At 34.2% G+C, this 22,660-nt stretch overlaps 1 protein-coding gene across 3 annotated transcripts in view; it reads left to right on the forward strand.

The window, feature by feature from the left end:
- LOC143252210 (dachshund homolog 1-like) overlaps positions 1–19,812 on the forward strand; it is a 61,750-nt gene extending 41,938 nt beyond the window's left edge. For 2 of the 3 annotated variants that reach the window (XM_076503985.1, XM_076503984.1), the window contains exons 4-12: positions 6,332–6,423; positions 7,962–8,138; positions 8,393–8,608; positions 9,677–9,760; positions 11,943–12,083; positions 13,809–13,871; positions 14,265–14,330; positions 15,538–15,595; positions 18,671–19,812. In XM_076503985.1, coding sequence (XP_076360100.1) covers positions 6,332–6,423; positions 7,962–8,138; positions 8,393–8,608; positions 9,677–9,760; positions 11,943–12,083; positions 13,809–13,871; positions 14,265–14,330; positions 15,538–15,595; positions 18,671–18,674 — 901 coding nt within the window. In that variant the 3' untranslated portion in view covers positions 18,675–19,812. The remainder of the gene's footprint in view (positions 1–6,331; positions 6,424–7,961; positions 8,139–8,392; positions 8,609–9,676; positions 9,761–11,942; positions 12,084–13,808; positions 13,872–14,264; positions 14,331–15,537; positions 15,596–18,670) is intronic. The other variant, XM_076503986.1, reaches the window with a different exon arrangement.
- Positions 19,813–22,660: the final 2,848 nt, after the last annotated feature.

Below are 22,660 nucleotides of genomic sequence, written 5' to 3' on the forward strand. Positions count from 1 at the left end.
GAACCTGAATGACCTATAAGTCAACATCGGAGAAGTTAAAGCTTGCAAATTATTCTTAAGTTAATTATAAAATATTCTCTTAATTACGAGAAATAATTTGAAGATGTGGATTGCGCATGTCGTGTTAATTCATTTGAAATCAAGAAAACAAATATTCTATCTAATCTTCTGCCCAGTAGCTCGAAAAAAAATTAATTATGAAACCATTTTGTTGTTAACTTTAACTTTTGAGCGAAAATCTCTTTCGCTGTTTAAATCTATACTGAATGTGACTGAAGCAATTTTTTATACGGTAAAAATACATTTGCCGTAAAAGTTAATTTTAAGGTACTCGCCCTAATAGAGTCGGCAATTTTCAAGATGCTATCCATGAAAGATTCAGTTATTTGAAGGTACTTGTCGTAAAAAGTGTTAGTTAGTTTTAACGTACTCTCCGTAAAAGAGTCAAATACTTTAAAGACACTCGACGTAAAATGAGTTTAAGGTACCTGCCGTATAAACTATAAATCTCGTAACATTCGATAAAACAGTTGTCTCGCAGTTTCATAGCACTCATTGCAAAGTCAGTTTATTTCAAGGAATTCGTCATAAAAGAGTCAATTAGTTTCAAGATATTTGTCGTAAAAGAGATAAGTGGTTTCAATATACTTGGAATAGAAAACAGTAATTTTCATTCACCATAAAGGAACTTGACAGAACCAGCAGGCCTGGCATGGCCAAGCGTGTAAGGCGTGCGACTCGTAATCCGAGGGTCGCGGGTTCACGCCCGCGTCGCGCTAAACATGCTCGCCCTCCCAGCCGTGGGGGCGTATAATGTGACGGTCAATCCCACTATTCGTTGGTAAAAGAGTAGCCCAAGAGTTGGCGGTGGGTGGTGATGACTAGCTGCCTTCCCTCTAGTCTTACACTGCAAAATTAGCGACGGCTATCACAGATAACCCTCGAGTAGCTTTGTGCGAAATTCCAAAACAAACAAACAAACAGAACCAGCAGTAAGTTGTATTTAACCACTCAACTATCTAACTGTTTTCACCGCTGTATGCATCCTACACAGTCCTTTTCCCAATCATTTCCTTTCATGTAACATCTTAAGTGCTTGTTAGGTAGATTTTTGGGCACCCAATCTGTTAAAGAAGGTTTGTATAAGGATAACTGCGCCCGACACCCTCCATACATACGTATGTTGTTAGGCTTTTTGTGTCCTCCATTATTTGTTTTGTTAAATGCTGTCCATCTCGTCTCATTTGCCTCCTGTACTTCTGTCAGAAGTACTTATCTCTTCAGTCTTAATCGTCCTAAATATGATAAGGGTTTTATTTTTGTTCATTTATAACTATTATTATTTTGTTGATATTTGTCTCATTTATTTATTTATATTTAATGCATGTTTGTATTTTTATTTGCTTGTTTATTTATTTATATTTCTATATATAATTAAACCACTGAAAGTCAGAAGCCTTATAACATTAAAAATCATGTTTCAATACCCAGAACTGCACAGCTTATTGTGCACATTGTGTAGCTTTATGCTTAACAACAGGCGTTTTATTTACCTATTCATTTATTTAAAACTATATCAGTTTAGCGCATTTATATATTTTTCGCCACTATGTACACCCAGTAACACGAGCAAGGGGGGATCATAATTCTAAGCACCTAAGATTTTTCAAACCCAAGCTCCTTCCAGTTTTTATGTTTTGAGCTCAGCTGCCAAGGCACTAAAATTTTGCGCGAATAATACGAAAATGGGTGCATTTAAAGATACAAAACTCACTAAAATCTCTTCACTCTCTTAATCGTTGCATCAAGCTGAGATATTATAGATAATAACTCTACTATTTTATCTCGTCCAAGAAGCAAGCTAAGAAACTAAAAAAAAGTATTTAATATAACCGCCCCGTATTCTGAATAAATGAAAGATTTTTGCAACCTCAAACTTTAAGAAAAGTTTCCGATCGTTTTTGATTTAAATGTGTCTTTAAAGCAACCTTTAACCACAAGTGCAATACATTAGCGTTGGCCCAGCATGGCCAGGTGGGCTAAGGCGTTCGACTCGTAATCTGAGGGTCGTGGGTTCGAATCGCAGTCGCACCAAACATACTCGCCCTTTCAGCCGTGTGGGCGTTATAATGTGACGGTTAATCTCACTATTCGTTGGTAAAAGAGTAGCCCAAGAATTGGCAGTAGGTGGTGATGACTAGCTGCCTTCCCTCTAGTCTTACACTGCTAAATTAGGGACGGCTAGCGCAGATAGCCCTCGAGTAGCTTTGCGCGAAATTAAAAACAAACAAACATTAGCGTTATAATTTAGAAACTTTGTCACATTCTGTTATTTCAATAACCACTAATTAATTAATTAATTTTAACTTCAACTCCCTTCAATCCCCATCAACTTCAAGATACAGCGGGTTTCAGAAGAGAATGATATTCAAGGCAGGTGATGGGGTATAAGCTTCAGAGGGCCAGTTACTTAGTACCTCACTAACCCGAGACTTCTTTGTGAGAAAGATGAATTATAGCATATTAAATTATGAATTAATATGCATTGTTCATTTTACACACCTTTCGAGGCAATGCACTCGGCTCGCAATATGCTGACCATGGGTTCGAATTCCTTTCAGCCGTGAAACGTTATAAGGTGAAGGTCATTCCCACTATACGATTAGAACAACCCATATATCGGCAATAGATAACGCTCAGTGGCTGTCTTCCCTCTAAATTAGGGACAACTAGCGTAGATAACCCTTGATGAGTTTCCGTGAAATTAAACAAAAGAAGGTAATAAATACACACATTGAGAATTTGATTAAACAAAAGAAGGTAATAAATACATAAATTGAGAATTTAATTAAACAAAAAAGGTTATAAATACATACATTGAGAATTTAATTAAACAAAAGAAGGTAATAAATACATACATTGAGAATTTGATTTTTCTTTCATATTTGTTCCCCACAAAATCAAAAGAATGGCGCAAAATCCTAACTTTGCAAAATATTTTTAACTCAACCTCTGTAAAACCACAAGAAAGACAAATATTCATGTCTGCTTCAATCTGTGAAGGAGTTATCGCAACGTATCTTTACGCAAAGTCTATTTAAAACAAAACGCTATAATCCGAGCATTTCGAAAAGTGGACTTTTTTTTTTTCAATCAGGGACAAATCGACGAATAAGAAACTAACAGATCCGAAAAACTTAATGTTGCGTGTTTTTTTCCTTCAATCTTCGACCCCTCTAAAACAGAAGAGTAATGTATCAGAAGCCTATCAACTTCAGTCTGTGGGTTGACAAGAAGGTGTCTTTATGATAAATCTCATTCGATTTGACAGAAATATGAAGGAACTCCAGGCCAACAAGTGTTTTGCAATATTTGACTTTTGAGTCCTAAAATTATTACAGGGAGCTTGAGGTAATAAATGAATACATGCCTGTGTGATTTAAACTCAACTATATTATCTTTAAGTTTCGAGACGGTAAACGGCGAAGTGATGCATAATTATAATTATTCAAAAGCATTATTTGTTGTTTTTTAATTTCGCGCAAAACTACACGAAGACTATCTAGGCTAGGTATCTCTAATTTTGCAGTTTGTTTGTTTTGAATTTCCCGCAAAGCTACCCAGGGCTATCTGTGCTAGCCGTCCCTAATTTAGCAGTATAAGACTAGAGGGAAGGCAGCTAGTGATCACCACCCACCCACCAACTCTTGGGCTACTCTTTTACCAACGAATAGTGGGATTGACTGTAATTTATAACGCCCCCACAGCTGAAAAGGGCAAGCATATTTGGTGCGACGGGGATTCTAACCAGCGACCCTCAGATTACGAGCCGAACGCCTTATCCCACCTAGCCAATTTTGCAGTCTAATACTAGAGAGAACGCAGCTAGTCATCACCACCCACCGCCAACTCTTGAGGTACTCTTTTACCAACGAATAGTAGGATTGACCGTCACATTATAACGCCCTCATGGATGATAGGGCTGGCATGTTTGGTGTGACGAGGATTCGAACCTGCGACCTTCACATTACGAGTCGAGTGCCTTAACCAACTGGTCTTGCCGGACCGGAACCAATTATATCGAATTAAATATCCATTTTTATATGGAGGAGATATAAAAGGGAAATAACTTTTAACTGGGTACAAAACACAAAAGATAAGTGACTCTTATATTGGGTTTATTCTTAAACGTCTGGAAATAGTACCGAAATCTGCTAGTAAAACCAGGTTTCATCACTGTTACCAAGAGTTCTAGAATAGACAAGCTGGAGAAAACTCAAGAGAAAAAAAAATTTTGGAAATAAATAATAATAAAGGACAAAGCTTTTGAATTCTAATGATAATACATCATAAGAACTGCTTTTAAGGTAAATTCTTAGCATAGTTTTAATCCGATAATCAAGTAACTGGACTTTTTATAGTTCAGGATTGAACTTTTGAGACAAAACTGTAATGGAGATTTGGGTTATTTTAATTTTCTTTCTCAACGATGCAATATACCACCATTCCATTACAACGCTTACAGAACGTAATGTGGAGAGAAAAAAAAAACCCGTCTGAAAATGTTCTTCTAATACTTGGCTTTGTTAGTGCGAAGAAATAACCTGCAGGTTTGCAAAAGTGATTGCATTGTTGGTTTGCGAGAAAGACGTTGTTTAGGGCTATCTTGGCACATTTTTCTTAGTGCTCAAGTTAATTTAAACTGACAGAATGATGAATTACAGCCAGAACACGGCTAAAAAATATTCATCGAACACATTAATCATTTTACTGACACCAAAAGTGATCGCAGCGCCACTTTTCATGATTTAAACTTTTAGTGAAGGTTTGGTACTCGCAGACTACTCGACAGGTCACGTGGCTTAGTCAGCGATACGTAATGAAAGTGAAGCCAGGAATTCATTAAGCGTTAGACGAATGTTCCATATTGGGAAGCTGCGTCCAATTTTATTGTCAGCACCATTTAAACATTTTAGCTCATCTCTGCATCCTTGGTAAACTTTGAATTTAATTTTGTGTGAAACACACTGTTGCAGAGTATATTAAGTTAATATCAACATGCGAAATTAATCAACATTTGTGCAATGTTGGGATTCAGTGATGATATCCAGCAGATGGGTGTAAATTAGTTGTAAGATGCAGATTCTGGAAATGTTATACATGTAGAGAATAAGTCGAACATGAACAACTTATTTACATCACGCATAATCGTGAATTTACCAAATGTGCTGGCTTCTGGCTCGCAGGATAACTACACTTTGTGCTATGGTGGAAAGAGGCTGTCCAAATACGTCCTCTTAGGTCAAGAACAGCAAGAAATACGACATATTGCACTTTCAATTTATACATCGGGCCCATGGAGTTTCCCATAACCCAGAGCTACGTATGTCACCGAACATTTACACTTAATAAGATGTGTGTGAAGAAAACTAATGTGCACAGTTATATGTGACTCTCCCTACCCTTCGCCCCAACGGAATGGACACAGGACAAAATTGACTGTTTCTAGCAATATTTACCCATGTGAAGAGATTAGCACATGTGAACGACGTTTGAACATCTGATTAACTATGGTATCATAACTAAATGCAGAACTACCAGAACATACTTGACTACATATATGTTTTATACCAGTTATGCATGGTTAAAATTACCAGTTATTTCATTTACGACAGTTAGAGTCATTATATATTTTTATTTATCAATACTCATTCTAAAAAAATCATTATTTTCTGTGTTAATTCAACTTATTTCTAAACAAGTTAAATTATTTTTGTCTCTTAAAAATGTTATGGCTTGCTTATCTAGTGATACCGACGACAATGTATGCTCTATTTCGTATGCTTAGTGACACTTTTCTCTTACAGTGAAACTCCACTTTCCTTTTGTTTATTAATGTAACGCCATGTTTTCTAGGTTTAATTAAACCAATCTCTTTAAAGTGTCACAATGTATATATTCAATGATCCTCATGTCTTGAGAAACAAGTCATATGTTCAAGTTTTGTAATTTAAAATGTACACTCACATTAGGTTTCATACTAAAACTAAGTAACTGAATCGTAATGTATACATAGTTTGAACTCTTTAATTAAAAAAAATGATTTAACAAGTTGAAAATATTTTTTTTCTAAACTTTATCTGTCATCAGATGATTTGTAAAAACATTCTTGTCATATATAGCTTTTCTTTAATAGAAAATGAACGTTTTCGTCAATTAATTTGGCTTATAAAAACATATGTCCACACAAATTATCAAGATATTATTTTTAAAATGTTGAGAAAGTATTTACAAAGAATATACAGATATGTTATGTTACTATGGTAACTAGGAACCGAGAAGATCCACCAATGAACAGTGACCTTCGTGAAAGACTATATGGGTCAGAAACTTATAAACAGACGAATACTATCAAGCGCAATGGTAAGTAAACTTTAATGTCAAACTGCGAGTGTTCTCATCACTCTAAAACAACTGTTAGCTATTTATGTCCGTGTAGTGGCCCAGTTGTTAGCGTGAGGGCGGAGTGTTAAATGTTCCAAGACTCAAGTTGCCATGCGACACTGATAATGTTCTGCATTTTCGGTTGTGGGAGAGTTATAACTGTGGCTGTCAGTTCTACTTCTTTCTTTAAATATCGTGTAGATAACTAGTGTCTCTTACTAGTTGCTTTTCACTTGGACAGCAGTTTTCAATTAGCGATAATTATGCTTCAACACTGAAGAGTCCCTAACCATACCGTTTAGTCCACGTGTCACATAAGATATATTATCAAATTATTATTGCAAACTTTTTCGAACATTGTATCTTGATTGTATTACTATTTGCTGAACAGTCCCATTATACACTTATTATTTGTATATAGTTGTCCGTGGTATATATATAAAGAAAAAGGTCTTGGTAACTTCAGTTATCAATAAATTACTCCACAATTTGAATCTTAAATAGTAATTTCTACCCGTTATTTTCTAGTGTTAAGGTTTTCCTTGATCTTGGTTTTCTTTATCCACGAGTTATGATGCATATATTTCTCTTAACCTTTTTCAGCACAACAATTTTCTGATGGAAAAATATCAGAAAGTAAATTCAACAGACCGATAATAAGACAAACAGATTAATGTTCATTCTGCTAATGTTTCTTATCACGAACATTTTGTTGAAACTATTTTAATAAATAGATATTATTTACTGAATAAAAAAGAACTATTTACATACACACTTAGTCCCTCACTGGTGTAGCGGTAAGTCTAAGGATTTACAACGCTAAAATTAGGGGCTCGATTCTCCTCGGTGGACTTAGCAGATATCCTGACGTGGCTTTGCTATCAGAAAACACACATATTTAATCCCATATCCACTTACTTTAGTAAGAGTAGGATTTTTAATTTGGACGAAATACAACTAATGGGAAAAAAAAAAAAAGGTTAAAGATTCCCATGGCTCAGGTTCCCCGCTAGGACAGCGGTAAATCTTCGGATTTACAACGCTAAAATTAGGGGGTCGATTCCCATCGGTGAACACAGCAGATATTCCAATGTGGCTTTCGTATAATAAAAACACACCTATGGGTCACTTTTAACTGCCTTTAATTTTCAACTGCTGGCCCAAGGAAAGGCAGCCATTTAGCAACGCATGCCGCCATAAGGGTTTGAGTATTACTTTTTATAACGCACACATGGCTGTAATTACGGAATATGTTCAGCGTCATCGCTATTAAGATTTTAACCTTACAATAAACTGCGTAGTAAACTGTTTTGTGTTTACTACTAATGAATATTATAGCATTGCTTTTGTTTTATCTAAGAGAACTGTTCATAATAATCCCATTTATGTTTTGCATTATATTATATTAATGTCTAGTATTGTAACTAACTAAGCGGTCTTCTATCGATCTATTAGTTTCATCGAAAACTTACAAGCAATTCTATGGTAAACATATATTAAATTTACTTTTTATATAGAGAAGACAGTAAATGGACACGTGCCTGCGTTAAACCTCTCACAACACAGCAGTCGTATGGTTGGTCACAACGGCACCAGTAGTAGCGGATGTGAGGATAACAGCGGAAGTGACGGAGTGTATAATTACCACATGGACGAAGGTGACAGCGAGGACGACGTTGACGAAAATGATCACGGTAAAATGTTCTTACTTTAGTATGTTAGAGACAATTATATCCTGAATTTCGTTATATTATATTCGTTAGAAGACGAAAACAACACAGTTTCCAACGTAGATGTTCTGATATCGAATCCAAACATGGCCTATATTCACGTTTTGCTAAATGATTTAAAATTAAGTCATTTACCTATTATGATTAAGCGTAGAGAAATTTGATCTGTGCATATTACACTTGGTAACTGTCATTTAACTGGATAATGTATTTCTCAGATTTCAGTGATGCCCCTGATGTTAGCAGCACTGCCAACACTGACCACCTTTCTACTCAGAATCTGGTCTTCTTTCCTGGAGTGTCTAGCGGCAACGGCGCCATCGTAGGTCACACTGTTTCATCAATTGAGACTCTGCTTCGGAACATTCAGGGATTGTTAAAGGTGGCTGCAGACAACGCTAGACAGCAAGAAAGACAAATAAATACAGAAAAAGGTATTCTACATTTGTTCTAGTTTTCTAATCCAGTTGCATTATAATTACATATTTATGTTTCATAAATTGCTGGTCTGGCATGGTCTGATGGTTATGATACTCCACTCACAATCTGAGGATCACGAGTTCGAACGTCCTCGCCCTTTCAGCTGGTAAAACAGTAGCCCACTAGTTGGTAGAGAGTGGTACTGACTAACTACTTTGACTCTAGTAGATCATTGATAAATTAGGGACAACTAGAGCAGATAACCCTCGAGTATCTTTGCTCGACATTTTAAACAAACCGTAAGATACTACTATTCCAAGCTCGGCTGGGCCAGGTGGGTTAAGGCGTTCGACTCGTGATCTGATGGTCGCGAGTTCGAGTCCCCGTCGCACCAAACATGCTCGCCCTTTCAGCTGTCTGAGCGTTATAATGTGACGTTAGTAAAAGAGTAGCCCAACAGTTGGCGATGGGTGGTGATGACTAGCTGCCTTCCCTCTAGTCTTACACTTCAAAATTAGGGACGGCTAGCGCAGATAGCACTCGTATGGCTTTGCGTGAAATTCGAAAAAATCAAAATACTAATACTTTGCAAAGAATAATGTTTATACACTACTTCTATGTCTTTAGTATTCTAGCCAACCTGGAAAGTTCTGGCATTTCATTTATCAAGTATAATGTGTTTGGCATATTGTTATAAATTCTTCTCTGTGTTCACTAACTATATACTTATAGTTAACCGTATTGTAGATTGTGTTTCCATTATCGATGCAAATTTCATTTCACTATGCTTTATTTTGCTTTATGTATATTGAATGTATCGAATTTTTACGTATCTTTAAAGTGCTAATACTCGTAACAGATAGAACCCGAAATTCGTTGGTAAAGTGTTTTGTTTTTTTTAGTTTAACTTTATTAACTATCGCTTTTCATTAAGTTTCTTGGCGAAAGTTCCTTATATTTCTTGACACAGTTGTATGTCTATGGACTTGTACTGCTGGAAACTGCTGAAACCCGTGGTAGGCAGAACAAAGATAGCTCATTTTTTGTATCTTCATAACAAACAGCAACTTTATATTTTACAGCGGAGCTCAAGATGGAAGTAATGCGGGAAAGAGAACTTAGGGAGAACTTGGAGAAACAAATCCTAGAAGAACAGAAAACGAAAGGTAGATATTAAAACGCCTATAACAGAAAACAATCGACTTAATTGTTTAATGTAACGTACTAATACCATTTGTATCATTCGTTCCAAAACTACACACAGGAGGAGATAATTTTGTAACTGGTGAAAGTTATCTTATCATTTTTTTAAAATTGTGGTTTATCATGATATATAAATTCTTTGTGCATTTATTTAAAATGTTTCAGCTATTGCATTCATAGTCACGCTAACGATTCCAACCCCAACCCCCAGCACATTTTTTACAATATTACGTAACACTACTAGACTTTTTACAATATTACGTAACACTACTAGATGTTTACAATATTACGTAACACTACTATACTTTTTACAATATTACGTAACACTACCATACTTTTTACAATATTACGTTACACTACTATACTTTTTACAATATTACGTTACACTACCATACTTTTTACAATATTACGTTACACTACCATACTTTTTACAATATTACATAACACTACTATACTTTTTACAATATACGTTACACTACCATACTTTTTACAATATTACGTTACCCTACCATACTTTTTACAATATTACGTTACCCTACCATACTTTTTACAATATTACGTTACACTACTATACTTTTTACAATATTACGTAACACTACTATACTTTTTACAATATTACATAACACTACTATACTTTTTACAATATTACGTTACACTACCATACTTTTTACAATATTACGTTACACTACCATACTTTTTACAATATTACGTTACACTACTATACTTTTTACAATATTACATAACACTACTATACTTTTTACAATATACGTTACACTACCATACTTTTTACAATATTACGTTACACTACCATACTTTTTACAATATTACGTTACACTACTATACTTTTTACAATATTACGTAACACTACTATACTTTTTACAATATTACATAACACTACTATACTTTTTACAATATTACGTTACATTACCATACTTTTTACAATATTACGTTACACTACCATACTTTTTACAATATTACGTTACACTACTATACTTTTTACAATATTACGTAACACTACTATACTTTTTACAATATTACATAACACTACCATACTTTTTACAATATTACGTTACACTACCATACTTTTTACAATATTACGTAACACTACCATACTTTTTACAATGTTACGTTACACTACCATACTTTTTACAATATTACGTTACACTACCATACTTTTTACAATATTACGTAACACTACCATACTTTTACAATATTACGTAACACTACCATACTTTTTACAATATTACGTAACACTACTAGACTTTTTCTTCTCTCGACCGCAACTTTCAAACTTTCTTGTTTAACATCAAGACTGGTTTATTGTAAATGGCTTTGTTAACAGGTAAATAAAGATCATTGTAGTTATTTTATGTGAACCAAGTTTACACAGCGATCAGCCAAAGTAAAACTTAATAATTGATAGAGAGCATTCTGTCTTCATAGAATAACAACTTGCACTATTCTGTGTATTCTTCAAGATTGCGAATACTACCGGATCCTCTGACGAATAACGAGTTGTGTTTATTAAACTTTATAGATTCATGAATATATTTTTTTTCTTTTGACTTTGCTCCTATCATCTACTTCACACCTGGAAAACACGTGTTTATTTTAACCACTTTTACACGACTGTATGGGCCCGGCATGGCCAAGCGCGTAAGGCGTGCGACTCGTAATCCGAGGGTCGCGCGAAACATGCTCGCCCTCCCAGCCGTGGGGGCGTATAATGTTACGGTCAATCCCACTATTCGTTGGTAAAAGAGTAGCCCAAGAGTTGGCGGTGGGTGGTGATGACTAGCTGCCTTCCCTCTAGTCTTACACTGCTACATTAGGGACGGCTAGCACAGATAGCCCTCGAGTAGCTTTGTGCGAAATTCCAGAACAAACAAACAAACACGACTGTAGAAAATAGACAACTGGTAGTAACTTGCTGAATTTAATAAATATATACAGTAATATAGGAATAGACGTAAAAATGTTACAATCTATGGAAAGTCTGACGCCTCTAAGACATAGAAATGTTACAATCTAGGGGAGGTCTGACGCCTCCAATATATCGCTCGTGCGTTTTTTATCCTTTTTCGCCTGTTCATCAGGGTCACAGCTATGTTGTCATTTGATCTCAACATTCATTCTGTACTCCAGTTCTCTACCAGAAAAGATTAAGAAGAGAAAGACGATCTCGTAGGAGAGTCCAGGAGCAACTGGAAGCAGAAGTTAAGAGACGCTCCAACTATGAAGGAAACTTTAATACTAGCTCTAAAGAAGCTTTGAAGCTTTTAAACGGTAAGTTCGTGCTGTTTAGAGAAGACCTGTTCTAAATATAAACAAAAAATGTCCATTGAACGTTAATAGTTCTGTTAGCAAAGCTTGGAAACCTTATTAGCAAATTCGAACAATAAAGTAATTTTTTTTTACTGCTGTAACGTTTTATCTTGTTTGGCGAGTTTATAGGATTATTCTGAAAAATTGTGAAGTCTATTTCTTTTATTTCTTGAACTTCAAATTCTACCTGTTGTTCTAAATGTTAACTACGCTAATGTCCACTGAAAGATCTCAGTTGGCAGTAAACGCTAACACAACAATTTTATTAACTTGCTAATTTTTTTCGTTAATTTTAATATCTCAATGTAAACCAAACTTGTTATCAACAAAATTAAACTAGTTAACTGGTTAGCAATAAACCAACGTTAATCCAATAAAAAGTCATCCTTTCGAACAGATCCAAAAATCAGTAATGCTTAGCCTCGCTTACCTTTATAAAACTAAAATCGTTTTCTAAACTTTCATAGTGGTTTTAGTCGTTAAGCCAAATAAAACCTGTAACGCTAAACCTCCGTGTTGAAGCAGTAATACAAACGTTTAACTTGTAAAAAAAGTCTACAAATATAACCTATAAAAAAACATAGCCTACCAAAATGCAAATATACACATCATAACGCTCTTTCATAGATAAATAAATTTGAGATTTTTTAGTTTTGTTGTCAGATGTAACGTTTGAGTTTGTTTAGTCTGTTTTAGAATCAAATACCTACGAATATTACGAAAATCCTTGCTCTGAGTAGCTGTATCTTGTAGTTTCAAGCTAAAAACATTCAGTTTTCATCAGGTTAGCTTTATCATTCAAATGGATATTATACAAATGAATTTGATGAGTGTCTTTAGGTGACGAATTTGATGGATTTTTTTTTATTTCTCGCCTTTGTACTCTTTTACTGTTATCGAAACTTAGTATGTGTTACGTGTTTCAGGTCTGCACCACCTCAACCAGAAAACAATCAAAAACTAAATTGTCCCTGGAAAGATAGATAATCTCAAAGTCTCTTTACATATTAAAGAACAAAGGTGTACGTTTAAAAATATATATACCAACTTACCCTTACTATACACTAGGATACTGGCTTTAAAAGTCCTTTCATTTGAGTTGAGCTTAGACATAAATTATTAACGATTAACTACTTTTCAATTGAAATCTAATTCATGAAATCTGAGACATGTTTCGTTCGAGCATGCCCCCCAGTGGCACAGCAGAAAGTCTGTGGATTTATAACGCTAAAAACAGGGTTTCGATATCTGCGATGGGTACAGTACAAATAGCCCATCGTATAGTTTTGTGCTTAAATGCAGACAAATCATTCAGTTATACTTTACGAAACTGACAGGCATCTCGTAAAACTAAACATAAATGTCGAGTGCAAACAAAATGAGTCATAATTTTAAATTAAAAGGTTGAAAAACACTGTTACTGAAATGAATAAATTACTTTGTATCTATATTACGGTTATTTCTTAAATAACACAGACTTACATTTGCTTTGTTTACGTTCTGATACACATAAGAAATTCTGTTATAACATTAACTAAGTTCGAAACGTATTCAATAATTGAAATAAATTTTAGTAACTTCAAATTACAAAAGGCGAGAAGTGGAAGTACTTTTACTTTTTCACTGTGAATAGTGTTTTACTGTTTGCACTCGACTTAATCTTGAATGTAAATTTTTCACCACCAGGGTCGCTGTTATCATACATGGCGTACTATGACGTTGCATGTCTCAGATTTCTGGATATGATTCGTAAGTTGATATCACAGATTTTTATTATAATTAGTGATGATTAAAACTACCGAAAGTTTTTTCTTAATGTAATAATAATAAATGTTTTAGTTGGTAAAAATAAAGAGACGGAATTCACCATTTCTAACCTAGCACAAGCTCGAATTTAACACATTTTTTAAACCTAAATAATCAAAATTAAATGAAACGAGAAGATAATACACCTCAAATTAATTTTGTAAACCCAGCACGGTCAGTTAGAAAACCACAATTCGTTGTATAAGAAACCACGTACGTGTATGTTTTTTGTTTAGTTTTTTTTATGATGAAGATGGTTACATTTGTGTGTAGTCTGCTTCAAACCTTTGAATGTTTAAAATTTACTTATGGCAATTTTGACATTTGTTTCTACAGATTCTTTACCACAAGATCTGGAAAGGGATCAGCTTGGAAGACTAGAGGAAGACTCCAAATGTCAAGGTAAGTGAGTAACATTTCTGATTACATTTAACCGGTGAAACTTTATTAGCTAAAAGTACACGAAGCAAAACTACTTAATTGCAATGTAAGTGTTACGAAGTCATAGACGAGTTACGATGAATATTCGTTTAGTTTTATTTTGTTGTTTTAGGTGTTTCAAATGCGTTTATAAACACAAGATATATTTTTTATTAGCATAAGTATTATACTGAATTTTGATACTTCTTTAAAAAAGGATGATGAAAAAATCAATCATCCAACATGTAAAGAAATTTTGGGGCCGAGCTAAGCAACTTTTCAGTTTATATTTTTACTACCTTATGAAAGAAACACTGATGATTTAAACAATAGCAACTTTTTACTTTAATTTATTACTACCTTACGAGGAAACACTGATGATTTCAATGATAAACCTTTTAGGTTATTTTTACTACCTTATGGAGGAAACACTGATGAGATAAATAATAGCAACTTTTTGTTTATTTTTTACTACCTTATGGAGGAAACACTGATGATTTAAATAATAGCAACTTTTTAGTTTATTTTTTACTACCTTATGAAGGAAACACTGATGATTTAAATGATAGCAACTTTTTAGTTTATTTTTTACTACCTTACGAGGAAACATTGATGATGTAAATGATAGCACGTGCAGGTTCTCCTTAATTGTAGATTGGATCCGTCATTTTTTCATTATTGTAAAATGAGGGAAGATAAAAGATAAAAAAAATATGTTGTAATACTTTTGTTGTGCAAATTTACGTATTAGGAACATAATTTATTCAGAAATCTTCGTGTTAGCTTTAAATTTCTACAAAATGTATAATAAAAATTTCTCCCATCTTGCATTTCTTTTGTTCATACATATATAAGCCCCCTAGTGGCACAGCTGTATGTCTGCAGACTCACACCGCTAAAAACCGGGTTTTGAGACCCATGGTGGGCAAAGCACATATAGTCCATTATCTAGCTTTGTGCTTAATTCAAAACAAAATAGATATATATACTATTTAGCTTGCACAAATAAAGTTTATTAGAAACCACGTTTTAAATATCAAGCTACAATAAAGAGTGATCTTCATACTAATTAATAATAATTCTGAAAATTTCTAATTTGGAACCTTAATGTAAGACATACTCAGTTCTAATTATGGTTGTTTTGTTATAATATGTGTATATACACACTTCATATTTCTGTCTTACATAGATCTCCCCCTTTCTCTGGTTGCCTCCACGACTACTCCAGACTCTATCCCTACTATCAGGTAACCATAGCAACTGTTATTACTGAGATGATTTAACCTCAGAAGAAGTTAACCGTGTTGAATTAATCGGTTTAGTGTCAAGAAAGAGTTCCTACTGGGCTTTACGTGACTTATCTTAAATCACATTTGTTGCTAAACAGTGTTGAATTTTGTGCCATTTTTAGATAATATTGGTGTTCTTATTCTCACTGGGACTTAAGTGACCTTCGTAATGCATAAGTTAGAAACACACTTTTAAGATTTAACTTCCATCTTTACTCTTTGACACTTATAATCTTACAACTTTTAACGCAGTGAGTGAGTTTTTAGGGAGTTCTAAGCTTCTGGGTCGGTTCGTCGTTATATTCGAAACTACTTTTTAATTTGTTGTAAATGACAAAGTAATACTTTCTTGATAAATACACAATACATAAAAATTATCAGACTTCAATAGTTATTTTTGTTATGACCAGAGGTCAGGTCAGAGTACAGTCATCTCCGATTCATGTCTATCAACCAGAAACAGAAAAACAAAACATGGTGGTTAACAAAACGGTCACTCTTAACCAAGTCGTGGTATCGAACACCGCCACTATAACATCCCCACATCAAAATGAGATAAAATGCGGAGCGTGTTTTCCAGTTGGAACCTTCGGATATGAGAACTTTAAACGTTAGACTGTTAATACAGGAAAAAGGGTCAATAATAGGTACAGTTTCCTTGATTAGAAGATTGCTATTATTTATAGTTTTTATCGTAAGTTTCTTATAAAATACAGTTAAACCCAGCAGATATAAAACTGACGCTTCTTTAAAAAAATTCCGATAATTTGGGTGTGACCAAGTAACTAACGGGTCAGAGTGTGAATTCAGGGGTCCACGGTTTTGGTTCTTTTACTACAAAATTATTTTTGAGAATAGAGCATCTTTGTCTACGTGTTAATGATGTGCCAAAGTGTTTAACCAAAGAGATGTCGTTCTGTTGACTTGTTTAATCTGCATACACGACCAAAGTTTACTGTTCTATTAACAAAAGGGTAAATGAGGCTTTTCGAACACGGAACCCTCAACACAAAGTGTTTAAAAATGGTGTGCTTGTAATTCATTCTATCTTCAAGTTACAGTTTACCAGTGAATGGGTAAAATAAAAAAAAATTCATTTATTAACATTATCGGTTATACTAGTTTATTTATCAAGTTATTTTCTGTATTCTCAAGACGGCTGGTACGGGTATTAAAACTTTAATTAAAATAAAGTACAGAACAACGTGTCGACCTTCTTATGTCATCTTCAGGTTAACAAAAAAATCCTGTTAATCTGAAGATGGCTTAAGAAGGTCGAAACGTTGTTCTACACATTATTTTAATTAAAGTTTTAATACCCATACCAGCCGTCTTGAGATACATTTTTACTTCAGGTGGGTTTCTCGTCATCAGATATTATTTCCTTTTATTTTATTCTTTGCTATCATATTTTATTGTATAAAACAGGTTTTCACTGTTAGCTTAAAATAGGTTTCGAGGACTAGCCTGAATACCTAAATCTCCTAAGCTGGCTGAACTTCGCGAGATATTACTGGGATTATGGCCAAAAATATTATTAACAACTAAGATACGAAACTGATGAAAGAGTGTATTCTAATCTATATAATTAGATATATGAGAAGTGTATATTTAATTAACTATACTGATAGGTTGATTTTGAGTATCACTATAAACAAATGGCTTATCATATCGAAACGTATTATTATTACTTATTAGGATTCTCTGCTCTGAATTTTATTATAAATATTGTATTTCAGAGTAGAGAAGCTAAATTAGGGACGGTTAGCAGTGTAATACTAGAGGGAAGGCAGCTAGTCATCACCACCCACCGCCAACTCTTGGGCTACTCTTTTACCAACAAATAGTGGGATTGATCATCACATTATCACGCCCCCACGGCTGGGAGGGCGAGCATGTTTGATGCCACCGGGATTACGAGTCGAACGCCTTAACACGCTTGGCCATGCTGGGCCCCAATATTTATTGCATCCTTAAATTGAAGTAATGTATCTACTTCTCATCATCCGGGGATCACTGTAGGAAACCTGGTATTAAAAGAACCTTAAATTCAGTATTTACTCACTCAACCACTCTCTAGTGGTTCAACGTAAACACTCTTATAATTAGAGGTTCGTTTCTTGCAGTGGAAACAGCAAAGTAAACGCACAAATGTAGAAGCATGCCCATTTCTGTGTTGACGCTGTGGCAGAAGTTTTTTTGTAGTCGTTATAGAGATAAATTAATTTAGTTTCAAAAATAGTAAACGATTAAAAATGTTTAATTAAATTAGATTCTGACACTGAATTTAATATATAAAATTATTAGAAGGATAATACCAAGCTTTGCTGTGCCTTTACTAACGCAGTAACTGTAACTTTTGTTCTGTTTTCTATAGAATTTTCTGCAATTAGAGGTTAAATTAAATTTTTGTATATAAAAATTTGTTGACGGTATTGCTACTTTAATACTGAACATTTCTGTTAATGTCGTTTATTGGATGAGTTGTAAAAAATACCATTCTTAACGTGTATAATAAAACATTGCTGTACGGTAAAAAAATGTATTAGTTATTAGTTGTCTCATGAAGAATAAAACCAAAATAGATAACTCTCGTGAGCAGTATAGCTCTTATTTCATTGGTCACACCGACTAATATCTATATGTTATTAGACAAAAGAAGACAGCACTAGTAACAGCTACTCTTGGTTTCAATAGCTAACAATTCCCTGTTGTTTGAATAACGTAAATAACTAATAATAAGTGTTGTATTTATTTATTTGGTCTAAAGAAATAGGCGGTATTATTTCACCAGTACAGATAAACTAGAAACAGATGTGCTTACTTCAGTTATCTCAACGACTTATCATTACATGTTACTAGCATTTAACAATTTTATATTGTACTACCCGTATTACTTCCTACATTTGCTGTTGTTCAGTAGATCTATAGAACAAGCCTCGTGCTGTTCGTATTATTTCATTGATTAAAAGTCTACGACAATGTTGTTGTTTGTTTTTTAATTCAGCCTACATTTTGTAAATATTTCGACAGTTGACGCCATTTGGAAGAATGGGACCAGATATTGACACTACTACATTCGTCTGGTCAGACAGTTCCGACGTAACCAGCGTGTGACGTCAGGCCACTTAAAAGTTGTTTATTCTACTACCTTTTGAAAGAAGAGTGACTTGTCTAGTCCTAGCGACGATCATCAGTAATGCAGATAGAATTTTTTTGTTGTTGTTAAAAAAGAAAGAATTCTGTTTCAGCAGTGGCTTTGACATAATAGACATTTATGAAGTGTTTCTACGAATAAGACTAATTGTGGTTCTAAGCCTAACCAAATAATATTTACCAATTACGCTTATTATCTCTTCAAAAGAAATTTAGTGCCATGATAAAAAGATAGCGCCATCTATTCTGTTGTAATACCATTCAATGATTTTTAACATTATTTAATAATTTTTGTTGCGTTTATTTATCATAGATAGATCATAGTTTAAAATCATAGAAACAGTTTTTGAGTAGGAAAAAATAGCATAATGTACACACATTAAAAAGTTATAGGAATAAGTTCAATAATTATAATGTTTACGTATTTGAAATACGTAGGTTAAACTAGTTAGTTAAGATACAGTTTTCTTCTGATGACTTGCAGTAGTGAAACACAAGGTATTTATGATTATGAAGTCTTGTTGGAATTATCATGGCTAACTGATAGTGTTAAATTTCAAATTGCTAAATATATATATATATATATACACACACGTTATTGACAAACATCTTTGCCTCCCAACCACCTGAAACTAAAAAGTTTTAGGCTAATGATAAAATAACTAGTGTGACGCAAAATTCTTTGAAGATACTAATACCAGAAAGTGGTTTCTATTTAAAACGTTTGTGTTCACAAAAATGTCGAAGCAAATGACACCAGTGTGACTAGATAAATACATCACTAAAGGCATCTCTCGTGTGACCTTGCTTTACAAGTCGAAAATTCTAATTAAAACTTCTTATTGCAAAAAAGAATTAATTCAGAACAAATCTGTATATACTTTTTAACACTATCTATCACCGTAGCAATACTACAATGTCGATAAACTACGTAACAAAAACAAACGAAACCAAAACAAGCCTTATGTTATTAAACATTAACACCAAAAGAACGGTATTGCGTTATGGACAAGTTTTGTTGTTTTGTAACAAAAACAAAACTATACATAACTAAACATTATTTACCACTGTTATAATATTCCACTGTCGGTAAACTTCTTGTAACTTATATGCACGTAACCATGTATGTAGGTATGCCTATTTTTTAAAGAAATATTACATAAAGCCGGTGTTTGGTAATTTTATTTTATGCATCGGCTAAACGGCCGAGTTAGTGATCTCAAGGTTTAGACATAGCTGTCCCTAATTTTGAGCTGTCGACCAGAGGGGAAGACAACCAGTGAATAACGCTCATCGCTTACACGGTTATTGTTTGCGGAATAGAAACATTGGCAGACATTTTATAACTGAACCACTGCTGAAAGTTTTAGAGTGTTCAACGGATTTGAACTTTAGACATTCATCTTCGTAGTTTTTTGTTTGTTTTTTTAATTTTGCGCAAAGCTACACGAGGGCTATCTGCGCTCAACTTCGTAGTACGGCCACGGTTGACAAAGGACTGAAAGTCTGTTGAGAAAAGTTTGAAGCAGGATAAAAGATGTCATGGGATCAAACTGCAATAAAAGAGCGAGTTTGCAGTCGTTTCTGTAGTTTTAACGCAAAGCTACACAATGGGCTGTCTGCGCTCTGCCCACCACAATGATTCGAAGCCCTCATGTTAGCGTTACAAGTTCGCAAACTTACTATTGATCCCTTGGGGGTACATTTACATTCAGAAAGTTTGTTTATTCTATAAAAGACCACCACATTTGACTTTCCGCTGTGTACATCACGGGAAATCGAACTTCGAATTTTAGCGTTGTAAATCCCTAAATTTTCCGCTATCCCACAAGTAAACCGAAAATACATGTATATTTTTTCCTTATTTGTTTGTTTTGTATGCTGTTCAAGAAAGGTATTTTCCATAGATTAAAAAGTAATGGATAACAGGTTTTATATTCACACACGCGAGAATAAATTCACGTAAAGCAACAGCTATGCAAACAAATACATACCTTATTTTAAACGACATCCTATATTTTTTTAAATCATCAAGTAATCCTGTCCACCTAATCCTGAAAACACTTTCCGCAAACTTACGATTCTTGAGATAAAAATTTCTTCTTTTATATGAGAAACCGGTAAGTTTACAGATTTACACAGCTAAAATCTGAGTTAGATTCCCCATGGAGACATAAGATAACTCAATGTGGCTTTGCTCGAAAACAAATTCAATATATGTTATGTAGTGTCAAAAGCCAGCATGTTAAGTTTCAAGTTGTTTTGTTAAAACTTTGGAAGGTACATCAAACAATTACTATAAAGACAATTAGTATATTAGCAGCTAATGATGATGACGTAAACAAATAGTAATATTAGTAAAACCAAAGAAATAATTCAAATAAAGCTGTTATTCAATCATGGCGTCACTGTTTATTTAGACTAGAAATAAACGACCTCATAACACCAAAACATCCTTTTTATTTAATTAAACACTAGCCCCCCGTTAGTACAGCTGTAAGTCTACGGGTTTACAACACTAAAATTAGGTGTTGGACCCCTCAGTGGGCTCAGCAGATAGCCCAATGTGGCTTTGCTATAAGAAAACACACATACGTTAAACACTCAACGTTTCGCTTTACAAGTGTTTTAGTGAACGCTCTTGAAGAAGCTGTAAGGCGAAACTGAGGGTGTTTAATCAAATAAAAAAAACATTTTGGTGTTATAAGGTTCTTTATTTCTAATATTAATATGTCTTCTATACACCAATATGCACTACAAAAATTAAATAATAAAGTGTCATTATTTACAGCTTTTAATATTTGATTCATAAAAGTGTATAAAACACATTTACTGTTATTTTTTAAAAAAATAACCTCGTACTCGAATATGGATGTGCAAAGTTTAGTGAAGGTGATGTGAATTCTGTTCACCAGGGTTTAAAAATAAACACTTGCACTTTTTTCATAGAAGATAATCTGTAAATAATAAATCAATTCGCTTCCTAGTAGGGCAGCTGTATGTCTGTAGACTTACAACGCTAGAAATCAGATTTCTATACCTGTTGTGGATAGAGCACAGATAGCTCATATGTGCAACTTTGTGCTTAACTTGAAACAAACAGATCAATTAAAATTACACAGTACTGCTTTGTTTTACTCTCACTTTTACAACCCATCACCCCTTTCACGATATTATTAAGCTTCTTGATTCATTCCCAGGTTAAGCGAACCCCTTCCACAGGCACAGTGGTACGTTTGCGGACTTACAGAGCCATACACCGGGTTTCGATACCCCCTATGGCCAAGCACATGTAACCCATTTTATAGCTTTGTGCTTAACTACAAAAACAAATAATTTAGACACTTCTTTCAAATGGGCTCGGCGTGGCCACGTGGTTAAGGCGTTCGACTCGTAATCCGACGGTCTCGGGTTCGAATCCTCGTCACAACAAACGTGCTCGCCATTTCAGCCGTGGGGGCGTTATAATATGATGGTCAATCCCACTATTTGTTGGCAAAAGAGTAACCAAAGAGCTGGCTGTGGGTGATGATGACTTGCTGCCTTCCCTCTAGTCTTACATTGCTGAATTAGGGACGACTAGCGTTCAATCATACTATTCGTTGGTAAAAGAGTAGCCCTTTCGTCATACACGACTAAATTAGGGACGGCTAGAGCAGATAGCCCTCGCGTAGCTTTGCGCAAAATTCGAAACAAAATCCTTTAAAATGATGATTTATATAATGGATAGGACCTCGATTTATAAATTTCTGTTTTATTATTCAAAACACAAATATACATATACGTATGGAATTAGATTTGAAAGCATTAAATTAATAGCTTTGTTTTGTTTTTGTTAATACGTGGTGCATCTGTTGTAATTAAAAT

This window comes from Tachypleus tridentatus, chromosome 6 (genome assembly GCF_004210375.1).
Source record: "Tachypleus tridentatus isolate NWPU-2018 chromosome 6, ASM421037v1, whole genome shotgun sequence".
Taxonomy (NCBI): Eukaryota; Metazoa; Arthropoda; class Merostomata; order Xiphosura; family Limulidae; genus Tachypleus; species Tachypleus tridentatus.